General features: G+C 42.3%; 1 protein-coding gene across 6 annotated transcripts in view; it reads left to right on the top strand.

The window, feature by feature from the left end:
* Bbs4 (Bardet-Biedl syndrome 4) overlaps positions 1-6,965 on the top strand; it is a 34,085-nt gene extending 27,120 nt beyond the window's left edge. For all 6 annotated transcript variants that reach the window (XM_031343677.1, XM_031343678.1, XM_031343674.1 and 3 more), the window contains exons 10-16: positions 408-476; positions 1,945-2,097; positions 2,200-2,371; positions 4,086-4,155; positions 4,743-4,884; positions 5,344-5,545; positions 5,960-6,965. In XM_031343677.1, coding sequence (XP_031199537.1) covers positions 408-476; positions 1,945-2,097; positions 2,200-2,371; positions 4,086-4,155; positions 4,743-4,884; positions 5,344-5,545; positions 5,960-6,072 — 921 coding nt within the window. In that variant the 3' untranslated portion in view covers positions 6,073-6,965. The remainder of the gene's footprint in view (positions 1-407; positions 477-1,944; positions 2,098-2,199; positions 2,372-4,085; positions 4,156-4,742; positions 4,885-5,343; positions 5,546-5,959) is intronic.
* The last annotated feature ends 4,845 nt before the right edge of the window (positions 6,966-11,810 follow it).

The following is an 11,810-nucleotide window of genomic DNA, read 5'->3' as shown; positions in this document are numbered from 1 at the left end:
GAACAAAATAAGAAAATCACAGATGTGGAGATTTGTTTTTTATTTGGTATACCTACTGTATTTTTATTTTTATTTTTATTTTTTTATTTTTTATTTTTTTGGTTTTTAGAGACAGGTTTCTCTGTGTAGCAATGGCTGTCCTGGAACTCACTCTGTAGACCAGGCTGGCCTCAAACTGAGAAATCTGCCTGCCTCTGCCTCCCAAGTGCTGGGATTAAAGGCGTGCGTCACCACCACCACCCAGCTTACTTTATTTTTATTATCACTACTATTTTCAAGGGTTGGGGTGTGGGTGTTCAAAAGAACTTTACAAATGACTATATGTTTCCATTCAGGGTATAGTTGGCCCAGTTCATGAACTGACATCTCCCTGCTGAGGTAAATTTCTTGGTTTGCTTTCTTTCAAGCTTGGTGTTTACCAGAAAGCATTTGAACATCTTGGGAATGCACTGACTTATGACCCTGCCAACTACAAGGTACTGCAGGCTGTGGTGACCTCATGCCCCCTGATGATGGTCAGACCCCAGAAACAGGGTAGCTTTCTCATTTTAAATACACAAGAAGGTAACTTTGTGTGCATGTATGCTGGTGTCGGTGAATAAAACCAGAGCTTTGTGCATGCTAGGCAAGTAGTCAACCAATGAGATACACTACCCTGTCTCAGAAATTACCTTTTATTCATAGTTCTTGTAAAGTGTTAATATCAGCTTCTTCAAAAGGGGTCCATTTATGGTATCAGGACTGTTAATCTGTGCTGCAGGTAAAGTTAGAGTACCCTTTGAGTTTATGTGTTACTCAAGAATTTAGCCAAGCTTCCACAACAATTGTTGAAGGATTCTTGATCCTCATGCAGTCACATAACTTCCATATGTGACTTGAGGGTGAGAAAATCAAGTGAATGAATGTTGCAAGGGAGATGCAACCAGGATATTAAACCAGGGAGATTAAACCAGATAGGGTTTAAACACAAACTCAGTCATTTAGGAAGTCAGTAGCCTGGCTCTGTTGTCTTGGTACCTTTCCTTAAAGAAATGATAATGCTGAGCCAGGTGGTGGTGGCCCACACCTTTAATCCCAGCACTTGGGAGGCAGAGACAGGCAGATTTCTAAGTTCGAGGCCAGCCTGGTCTGCAGAGTGAGTTCCAGGACAGCCAGGGCTATACAGAGAAACCCTGTCTCAAAAAACAAAACAGGGGCTGGTGAGATGGCTCAGAGGGTAAGAGCACTGACTGCTCTTCCAAAGGTCCTGAGTTTGGATCCCAGCAACCACATGGTGGCTCACCACCACCTGTAATGAGATCTGACACCCTTTCCTGGTGTGTCTGAAGACAGCTACAGCGAATTAGGCCAGAGTATGCGGGGCCTGGAGCGAGCGGGGGCCGGCAGAGGTCTTGAGTTCAATTCCCAGCAGCCACACATGATGACTCACAGCCATCTGTACAGCTACAGTATACTCATACACATAAAAAATAAATAAAATAAATCTTAAAAAAAAAAAACAAAAAAGAAATGATAATGCTAGACAGATAAAAACTAAAGGCAACTCACATTGCATCCTGGGCCAGAATGCTGAGTATTAAATAGCCTCAGGCAGGTATATGTGAGGTGTCTGGAGCATGTAGTGTACAAAGCAGAGCAGACAAATGACAGCAGTTATTAGAATATTGAATTCCCTAGCTAGAAATAGGAAACAAATGGAGCTAAGTGGAGCCAGTGACTTTGTTTTTGTTTTTTGTTTTGTTTTGTTTTGTTTTGATGCTGTGGGATTCCAAAGACATTCCTTAGGAGTCTATAACCTAGTAGCTTGGGTATATTTATGTACCTGGAAGTTGTTCTTGGTCATGTCTGTCTGACGAGCTTACTATGTACCCTCAGGAGACTGTCTCATGGTCTTGGGCTTCTTGGATGATTTAAGTACTAATTTTACATGCACTGTGTTTTCAGGCCATCTTGGCAGCAGGCAGCATGATGCAGACTCATGGGGACTTTGATGTTGCCCTTACCAAATACAGAGTTGTAGCTTGTGCTATTCCAGAAAGTCCTCCACTTTGGAATAACATTGGAATGTGTTTCTTTGGCAAGAAGAAATATGTGGCAGTAAGTGTTCCTTATAGTCCTTGTTCATACTCATCCATGTGTTACTGGGTTGCTGAGCTTGCCTTGCCCTGGGCTGAGCGCTCCTGTTTCTGGTTTCTGCAGGCTATCAGCTGCCTAAAACGAGCCAATTACTTGGCACCCTTCGATTGGAAGATTCTGTACAATCTGGGCCTTGTCCATTTGACTATGCAGCAGTATGCATCCGCATTCCATTTTCTCAGTGCAGCCATCAACTTCCAGCCAAAGATGGGGGAACTCTACATGCTCTTGGCTGGTAAGGGACATTTATATGGAAACTTATTCTTCTGAGTTATGATGATGGAAAAGTTGTAGCTCAGTGCCCTAAAGAGGGATTTGAACTCAGAGTCTCAACAGGTTAAATCAAAATCATCCATATCAAATTTTTTGTTTTTGTTTTTGTTTTTGTTTTTGTTTTTGAGACAGTCTCACTATGTGGTCCTTGCTGGCCTTGAACTTGCATAGCAAGTTCCTTGAACTTGGTGATTGGCCTGCCTCTGCCTCTGGAGTGCTGGCATTAAAGGTATGTACCACCACACTTATCTTTTTTCTTTTTTTAGAAAAAAGAATTGAAATTTCCCTTTTAATTATATGTCTGTCTGTATGTGGGTTTTTGCACAGAAGAGGACATTGAGTTCTCTGGAACTGGAGTTACAGACAGGTGTGAGCTACCTGGTGTGGACGTTCTCAGAACCAAACTTGGGTCTTCTGCAAGAACACCAAGTGCTCTTAACATTATCTTTCTAGCCCCACATGGTTCCCTCTTAACAGTTTTTTCCTATTGGTATTCTTTTTTCTTGTTGATTGGTGGTGGTGGTGGTGGTGGTGGTGGTGGTGGTGGAGGAGGAGGAGAAGATTGACCTCTGGGCCCTGCATATAGCTAGGCAAACACTCTACCACTGAGCTACACTAACAGCCCTCATACTTATTGAATGCAAGTACTGATTCAAGCTCAGTAATATAATTAAGAACCTGGGTGTAAAGTGGAGTTCGGCCTCCACTGTTAATTGTATGTACTCATGGTTGATATGAGGATTGTATGATTAAAGATAATGAATATTAAACCTTTGAGTTTTGTTATGGTTAGTAAATTATGTCTTTGAAAAAAAAAAAACCTATAACACAGTGCACATGGAGGTCAGAGGACAAGAGGGAGAAGTTTTCTTTTCTTTTTTCATTATATGGGTTCCAGGGTCTAGCTCAGGTCACTGGGCAACAAGCATCCTTCCTCACTAAGCCATCCCATTGATCCCATCATTATTTTGTTAACATAACTGGTCTTTGGTAGTTCAGTCAAATTAAAGTAAATCATTCTATTCCCAAATTCCATCTATGTAATATAAAGTAAAATTAAGCTGTGCAGAAGTGGATCATATCTGTAATCTTAGTTCTTAAGGTAGAGGTTGGAAAATAATGAATTTGGGGCCAGCCTGAGCTACGTTAGTGAGACCCTGACACTGTTTCAGAAAATACAAGAAAAATAATTTTAAAGTACTAACTATTCCTTTTAGGGAATAATTTCTCCACAAAACAAACTTAGAAACTTTTGCCATGTCTTCATTGGTAGTGGTAGTCTGGTGTGGATTTTGGTTATTACTGTGGTGTTTTCAGTTTATGAGAGAAAGGTCAAAAACAACTAAATGGTGGTTGTTTGGAGAGCACCAGAATACAAGGCTAGCTCCAGTTGCAGTGAGGCACAGCGCCTTACTGTAAGGTAAGGAGCCTTACTGCTTACGTTATGGCAGAAGCATCAGTTCTAATCTGACAGAGTAAAGCCAGCCTCCACATGGTCCTGCAGGACAAACTAGACTTTGAGAAAGCAGTGGCAAAAGTAGGACACATGACATTCTGCAGCCAATTGATGTGGTGAGGGATCTAAGCTGAGGGATGAAAAGGGCTTCATTTTGAGAGCAGTTATATATATCATTTTTGCTATCTAAAATGAGCTCTCCTGATTTTCTCTGTGACAGTGGCTCTGACCAACCTGGAAGATGTAGAAAATGCCAAAAGAGCTTATGTAGAAGCTGTTCGCCTGGATAAGTAAGCATTCTGTTCTATGGGAAAAGGTCAGGGAGTGTTATTACCAAAGACTGCCCTAGGATTAATGCTGCGTGAGTCATCTTAGCCATCATGTGGCATAAATATGGAAGGTTGTGGTTCCTAAGCAAGCAGAGCTTAACAAGAATGAAAAGCCTGAGAAACACTTCCAGTTCTGAGTTTAGTAATCAGGAATCCAAAGAAAGTCAAGAGCTGGCAGCACTGTCTTGGGTTGCTGATATGCTGTGGGCTAACTAGATTAGCTGGTGGGACCCTGGGCTCAGCTTAATCAAAGATAACTAAGGTTCTTGGGGTGGTGGTGTAGGTATTCCACTAGAATTTGCTGGTCTGGGTTTTTTTGTTCTGCTCTTCTCTAGGTGGCTTTGTTGGTGCCAGACTCAGTCCATATCCTACTTTGCTCCTTGGGCAGTTAGTTCCTTGATTCTGTGGGTCACATAGCATTTTGCTGTATAATGAATGGGGACAACCACTACTTAGTTGTTGTTTTGTTTTCGAACTTCATATTATGAGAAGGATCTTCAAATAACTAATTATTGCAGAGCCCCAGACTCCCTGTCTCTCTGCCACAGGTGTAACCCTTTAGTAAACCTGAACTATGCTGTGCTGCTGTATAACCAGGGTGAGAAGAAGAGTGCTCTGGCTCAGTACCAGGAGATGGAGAAGAAGGTCAACTTTCTCAAGGACAGTAGTCCTCTGGAATTTGACTCTGAGGTATGCCTTTTATTAGCTCCTACACAGTATTAAGCAAGCTGTTAACAGATACCAAAGGTACCATAAGCTGATGTTTCTTTAGGCTTCATGTTAATTGCAGCATGAATTCACCAGTTAGAGTCTGAGTCTTTCTTTACTAGAAGAAAGTAACAAAAATAGTTCAGGCTTAATAATTTATGTTTTCATTAATATAGCAGGAACAGGCAGAGTTTGGCCAGTGTTGCTTCAAACTTGAATTGCTGCATTTTGAGATCCTATAAAGAAGCCTCTTGACATCTCATAAGCAACTTGTAATCCTAGCACTTGAAAACGATTTCTTGTTTTAAGTACTCCTTCAATTGCTAGTACCAGCAGGCACTGGTTCAGTTAGTGGCCTTTGGTAAAAGGCCCAAGAAGGCTAACTTGGGTCTGCTGATCTTGTCAGTAGCTTTTTTTTTTCCCTCTCCATGTGGGCACAAGATGGTAGAGATGGCTCAGAAGTTGGGAGCTGCCCTCCAGGTAGGAGAGGCACTGGTCTGGACCAAACCTGTCAAAGATCCCAAGTCAAAGCACCGGACCAATTCAGGCAGCAAATCTGCTCCTCTCCAGCAGCCTCTGGGCTCCATTCAAGCTCTAGGGCAGGCAATGTCTGCGGCAGCTGCATACAGGAAGATGCCATCAGGTAAGAGACTACACAGAACTCTGAAGACTTAGTGGGGATGAGATACCTCTACAGCAGAGATCACAGCTTTGAGCAAGGCTTGCACTCTGCAGACTCATGGCCAATTTAGTACCTGATAGAGGGAAAAGCCCAGAGTGAGTAAACTGGCATTGGTTTCTGAAGGGCAAGCTATGAGGTAGGCTTAGACAGAGTGGTAAGTTTTTAAGTTTAGAAGTGCATTACTAAGTGCATGCTGTTGTATATTCTTGCTTTAATTTTCACAAGCTTAATGTTTTATTCCTTCAGTTATGGGCATCCCTCCTGGGTCCAGAATGTACTACAGTCTTAATAGTCTCAGACAATACAAAGTTCCCTCTTAAATGGTTTTATTCTAAAGTGGAATAACTGAGAATTCAAGTTTTGTTTCCTTGCAAGGTGCTGTAGGAGCCCAGCTCACAAAGCCACCATCACTTCCACTGGAGCCAGAGCCAGAGCCCACTGTGGAGGCAAGTCCAACAGAAGCATCGCAACAAAAGAAAGAAAAATAGCAACAAACACAAAAAGACCAGGATGACCCTGGAGTAGGGGGTCTCTTAAGTGAGACCATATAGAAGATGGTTATATGATCAGGCAGATGGAAGCCAACACTTCGTCCCTGGGTGGGCACTGCAGAATTAAAACAGAACCCAGGGTGTGTTGTGATGATCAGGAGGAGCCTAAGGCCCATGCAACTCTAGGCTGGCCCCATCATCCAGGAACAAGGGAGAAGACATGCTACATAGACTTGAGGCCCCACATGTATACTCCAAGAGTCAGCAAGGCAAATGATGAAAGACCATTACTCAGTGAAAGACTTAAAGGGAAAGGACCTCTGCTAAACAGGCGTGGTGATGAAGCCTCATTCTGACCGTACTATGGGAAGATAGAAGTCTCCACTGCAAACACAAACCATGAAACCGTGTAGTAAGAACCTAGTTAAATAGGGCTTCCCCAACTACCACTACCACCACTCCTTTTAGATTAAGTTGAGACCCCAACTGGAATGAATCCAGCTATATTTGCCCAAAGAGAATCTAAAACAAGTCCTTATCTCCATTCTTAAGAGAGGTCAGGGTCTAGAGCCAGATCATGTCAGTTTAAGTAGTAGAGTCATGGGCTGGTCTGGAATCGGCACCAAGAATTTAAAGGAAAACAAGTGGGTAGGTGACTAAGGACATAGCTCAGTGTTAGAGCACTTGCTTAGCACACACAGGCCCTGGGTTTAATCCCCAGTACTACTGAAAAAGAACAGAGTTTTTACATAAGGAATTTTAACCAAGACAATCAATGATGAATGCTGACAAATGCTCTCATGGCCCATTAGCAGCCTTTGTAAAAGATTATGGACCTCCAAGAGGTCACATTAAAAGATTTTTAAAAAAATAAAACTATGATCACTGTTTGTCTTTACCTGTTTCTGAGCCTGGTTTGAAACTGTTACCACCTAAAAGCCAAGTTGCTCTTGGCTGTAGTGGGCCTCCCAGCAGTATAGAAGGTTAGTCCCCTCTGAATGAAGTAGTTCCAGTTTTCCTTTTAACCAGCAGCTACAAACTGCCACACTATCAAGCCAGTGTGGGGTCTTGATACTTTGGCTGAGTCTGACTTGACAGACTAAACAGAGGTCTCTTCTGTCCTCTAACCCCTGAAGGCAAGCACAGTACCAGAGGTGATTCCTTGCCTGGGTAGCAGGTCTGTTTTGTTGTGCAGCAGTGGAGAAAACTCACCTCTACATCAGCATGGAAGGTGGTATAGACTAAATTGATTTACTAAAACTAACAGGTCTTGATGAGAGATAAGAATGTAAGCTTATGAGAGGAGAAAGAAAACCAGGTGCTAAATCAGCAGAAAGGAGGGTCTGCTTGTAGGTGGCAAATGAGGAGAGACTATATAGGGTAAATAGATACTCATTCTGGACTTAAGACTAGAAATGTGGGTGACTAGGATCAAGGACTTTTCAAGCCTCTATTTAGGCATGTCTCTTTGAGATAATCCATTGATACCTTACTAGACACCTAAATAACCTGACTTGAACAAAATCTGTTTGAAGGTTCTGACAGAGCACTGGTTCTCAACCTGTGGCTCAAGACACCTTTTGAGGTCACATATCAGATATCCTCCATATCAGATATTTACAATTCATAACAGTAGCAAAATTACAGTTATAAAGTAGCAATGAATTTTATGGTTGAGGTTGCCACAACATGAAGAACTGTATTAAAAGATCACAGCATTAGGAAGGTTAAAAAACCACTGTGCTTAGAGGAATCTGGATTCAGTGATAGATGAAAGGCACAGGCTTAGGAAGTCTCAAAGTTAAGATGAAGGCAGAGGTTGGAGAAGGAAAACAGGTATTTAAGGAGGAAAGCAGCATGGTGTTGTGGAAGGTAAAAGGAGAAAGGGTTAAGGAAGGGAGGTCAGTCTTGAGTTTAATCTACCACCAAGTTACTGTCAGAAAACAGCAAGTCTGTTGGTGAGGAACCTGCAGTTGGAGGAGAAAAGCCATTTTAGAAGGTACATGTCAGGCTGTACTAGGTTAGACCTGGGACTCAGTACAGCCCCTGATCCTACATCATCAAGTAGGATGCCCCCTTTGAGAAGTCGTGGTGGTAATAGAAGCCCCTGCAGAGATTAAGCTACTCATTTTATAGAGCTTCAAAGTAGAAGAGAGAGAGATCTCTGAGGATAGAACTGAATTCCATATTCCAAGATGACTTTATTTTTAAAGATTTATTTATTATATCTAAATACACTGTAGCTGCTTTCAGACACACCAGAAGAGGGCATCAGACCTCATTACAGATGGTTGTGAGCCACCATGTGGTTGCTGGGATTTGAACTCAGGTCCTTTAGAAGAGCAGTCAATGCTCTTAACCGCTGAGCCATCTCTCCAGCCCCCCAATTTTTTTTTATTTCTTTTTTATTTATTTATTTATTTTTTGGTTTTTTCTCTGTGTAGCCTTGGCCATCCTGGAACTCACTCTGTAGACCAGGCTGGCCTCAAACTCAGAAATCCGCTTACCTCTGCCTCCCAAGTGCTGGGATCAAAGGCGTGCGCCACCACTGCCTGGACTTTGTTTATTTTTTTATTTTTTTGAGATAGGGTTTCTCTGTATAGTCCTGGCTGTCCTGAAACTCCCAAGATGATTTAAATATTTGTTTTTTGAGACAGGATCTCACGTAACCAAGACTGGCCTCACACAATGTAGTTGAGAGAATATAGCATCTTCTTACCTCTACCTTTAAATGATGTTAACAGGTATGCATTGCCACATCAGACTCAAATCTTAATATCAGGTATACAAGTGCAAAGGTGCTTTTCTTTTCTTTTTTTTTAAAGATTTATTTATTATATGTAAGTACACTGTAGCTGTCTTCAGACACTCTACAAGAGGGCATCAGATCTCATTATGGATGGTTGTGAGCCATCATGTGGTTGCTGGGATTTGAACTCACGACCTTTGGAAGAGCAGTTGGTTCTCTTAACAGCTGAACCATCTCTCCAGCCCCCGAAAAGGTGCTTTTCTCCAGGTGAGGAATGGCAGAAACTGAGAGGCCTGTTCAGTTTTTCCTGTCCCTCAGGGGCAGTCACAAAGCAGCACTTCCTATAGTACCCGGACTTAGTTTTCTTAGATAACGGGCCACACATGTCCAGTCTTCTGGGCATCTGGATTTGCAGTTTCTCATTCATTCTGAAAAGAATAAAAAGTTACTTTGTGAAGGCAGCTCACAACACAATTTTAAAGATTTAGGAAAATGAGGCCAAATTGATAATCACAGATACAGACGTGGCCTTGACCCGTGAAAGAGACTGAAACCAAGAACACTGCCAATACTAATATTAGCAGGTCTGCAGCATAGGTGCCTTGGAACCAAATTTAGCAGATTCCTTAAAAATAAAAAAAAAAAACTAAACAAAAAAACCCTAAACATACTTTTATATGGGGACTGAAGAGATGGCTCAGCAGTTAAGAACATTGACTGTTCTTCCAGAGGTCCTGAGTTCAATTCCCAGCACCTACATGGTTGCTAACAACCATCGGTAATGGGATATGGTGCCCTCTTCTGGTATGTCTGGAGATAGCTACAGTGTTATATAAATAAAAACAAGAGCAGTTGTTTCTCTTAAAAAAAAAAAAAAAAAAAAAAAAAAAAAAAAGACTGACTAGAAACATTTAAAAAAAAAAAAAAACTTGCCCGGCAGAGGCAGACGGATTTCTGAGTTTGAGGCCAGCCTGGTCTACAGAGTGAGTTCCAGGACAGCCAGGGCTACACAGAGAAACCCTGTCTCAAAAAAACAAACAAACAAAAAACAAAACAAAAACCCAGAACACGCAAAACTACTTGTTCACAGAGCAAAAAATAGATGACTATGGGTCAAGGATAGGAATACGGATGGCATGGAGGATTTCGCTGGTGATGAAAACATTTGCTGAGACTTACCAAGTGATACACTTAAATGTGTACAGTTTCATCACTTAAGTTTTTACCCTAAAACACAAGAAAAGGCTGGGTTGCTACAAGTTTTCAAATAACTTAAAATGGTCTTAGACCCAGAAGTTGCCTATTCAGCTTACAGTAATCAGTGAGTTGATTACTAAGATTGTGTGTTCATACTGTGCTAAATACTTGCCCTATCTGTCTCCTTTATCAACCAAACCCTGAGGGGGAGCTACCAGGATAGCCCCATTTTATAGCTGAGCTAAGTGAGGTTAAGCCAAGGGAATCTGTCAGATAATGTCAAGTGACATTTCACCAAGTCAGATACCCTTCATGAATTTGGAGTATGCCTACTGATGTTTACCCTCTCAGGCCCTTCAGCAAGAGAAACAATGCAGACTGAATGTGGTAAGTAAGGGTTGCTGCTTCTGGCTACATCCTGTCTCCTCTTAGCGGTGGTGCAGGCTGCAGCTTTTCCCAGATTAAGTCAATTTGGAGTGCAACAGAAAGTGTAGTTTCTAGGAAACCTGTTACTGGCTAGGGGATTTTTCATACCCTTTGTGTCCTTATTAATCCTTAGTCAAATGCTGTCCACAGCCTAGGGCTGAAGAGCAGTCCCATCTGTTCCATTCCATCCACTTCTGCACTTATCCCAGCCTCCTTTACAGAAAGGCATTCTGCAGACAGATGCCTGCTCGGTCTAGTCTGTGTGCACTCATACTATGCAATACAGTTATTACCTTCTAACATGTGTTCTAGTACATTTTACTCATAACAAAATTGACTTACCGACTTTAGAAAACAAAACAAAAAACTATTTTTTATGTTTGGCAACATAGGTGCTGTAGACTGCTGTCTGTAATCAGGTGAGGGCAGGGAAACTGTGTTATTAGAACTTAGCAGGCGCTGGCGTGGTGCTTGGTCATTTATATATTTCATGCAACAAGGTGCTGGGATCTGAACTTGTATGGGGCTCTCATGATGGCAGTATTCATTCTCCAGCCTCCTGGATCTAGCTATTACAAGCCCATCTGTTAACAAACATGTGGATGTGCTGGGCCTGGAGCTTCATGCCAAAGCTTGCCCTCTAATAATTCTCAAGGGAAAGCAAATTTGAAGGCTACTGGCCTAGGTAGTTGCTCACTACACTTCTAACCCTAGTCTTCACTGGCATTTCCAGGAACACTTGGACAGTATTGAGACTACAGTCTATGCAGAAGTTGAACAAAGGAAAAGAACAGAGTTTACAAAACCTTGGCTCTAAGAAAGTTATCTCAATTCAGCTTTCCTAATAGGTGGAAGCATGATGATGCACACCTGTAAGCTCAGCACTTGGGTGAGCCCACCTAAAAAGGAAAAGTCTACAAGTTTTTGAGATAGGGTCTCACTGTGTAGACCTAACTGGCCTGGAACTAAACTCTGTAGACCAGGCTAGCCTCAGACTCAGACCTCATATAAAACTAATTTTAACTGAGTTTCCTTAGAGGCAGAGGATTAAGCAGCAGCCAACATTATCACTTTCAAGATGCATAGCTGCACAGGCTGCACAGGCCTCAGTTCTCTTTGAAAGTGTGATACTTTCCTTTGCACCCACATTAGGTGATCTGTCATTCCAGGGGTGGCCGCCAAGGCTGGTATGAGTGGCCCTTGTCCCGGGCAGACAGCTTGTACTTTGGACTAGAAAGATTCTGGCTTTTTGAAATGGCTGTGCTCCAGCTTTAGGGTAGCCCCAGTGCAGTAGCTCCACCACCGACCTTAAGCCTGACAGACCTACTGCTAGGGCCCAGCTTGAGGGGCTGCCTAGCCCAAT

The sequence above is a fragment of the Mastomys coucha genome, unplaced genomic scaffold, assembly GCF_008632895.1.
Source record: "Mastomys coucha isolate ucsf_1 unplaced genomic scaffold, UCSF_Mcou_1 pScaffold23, whole genome shotgun sequence".
Lineage (NCBI taxonomy): Eukaryota > Metazoa > Chordata > Mammalia > Rodentia > Muridae > Mastomys > Mastomys coucha.
The sequence above is the reverse complement of the archived record's forward strand: the minus strand, read 5'-3'. Positions and strand labels throughout refer to the sequence as shown.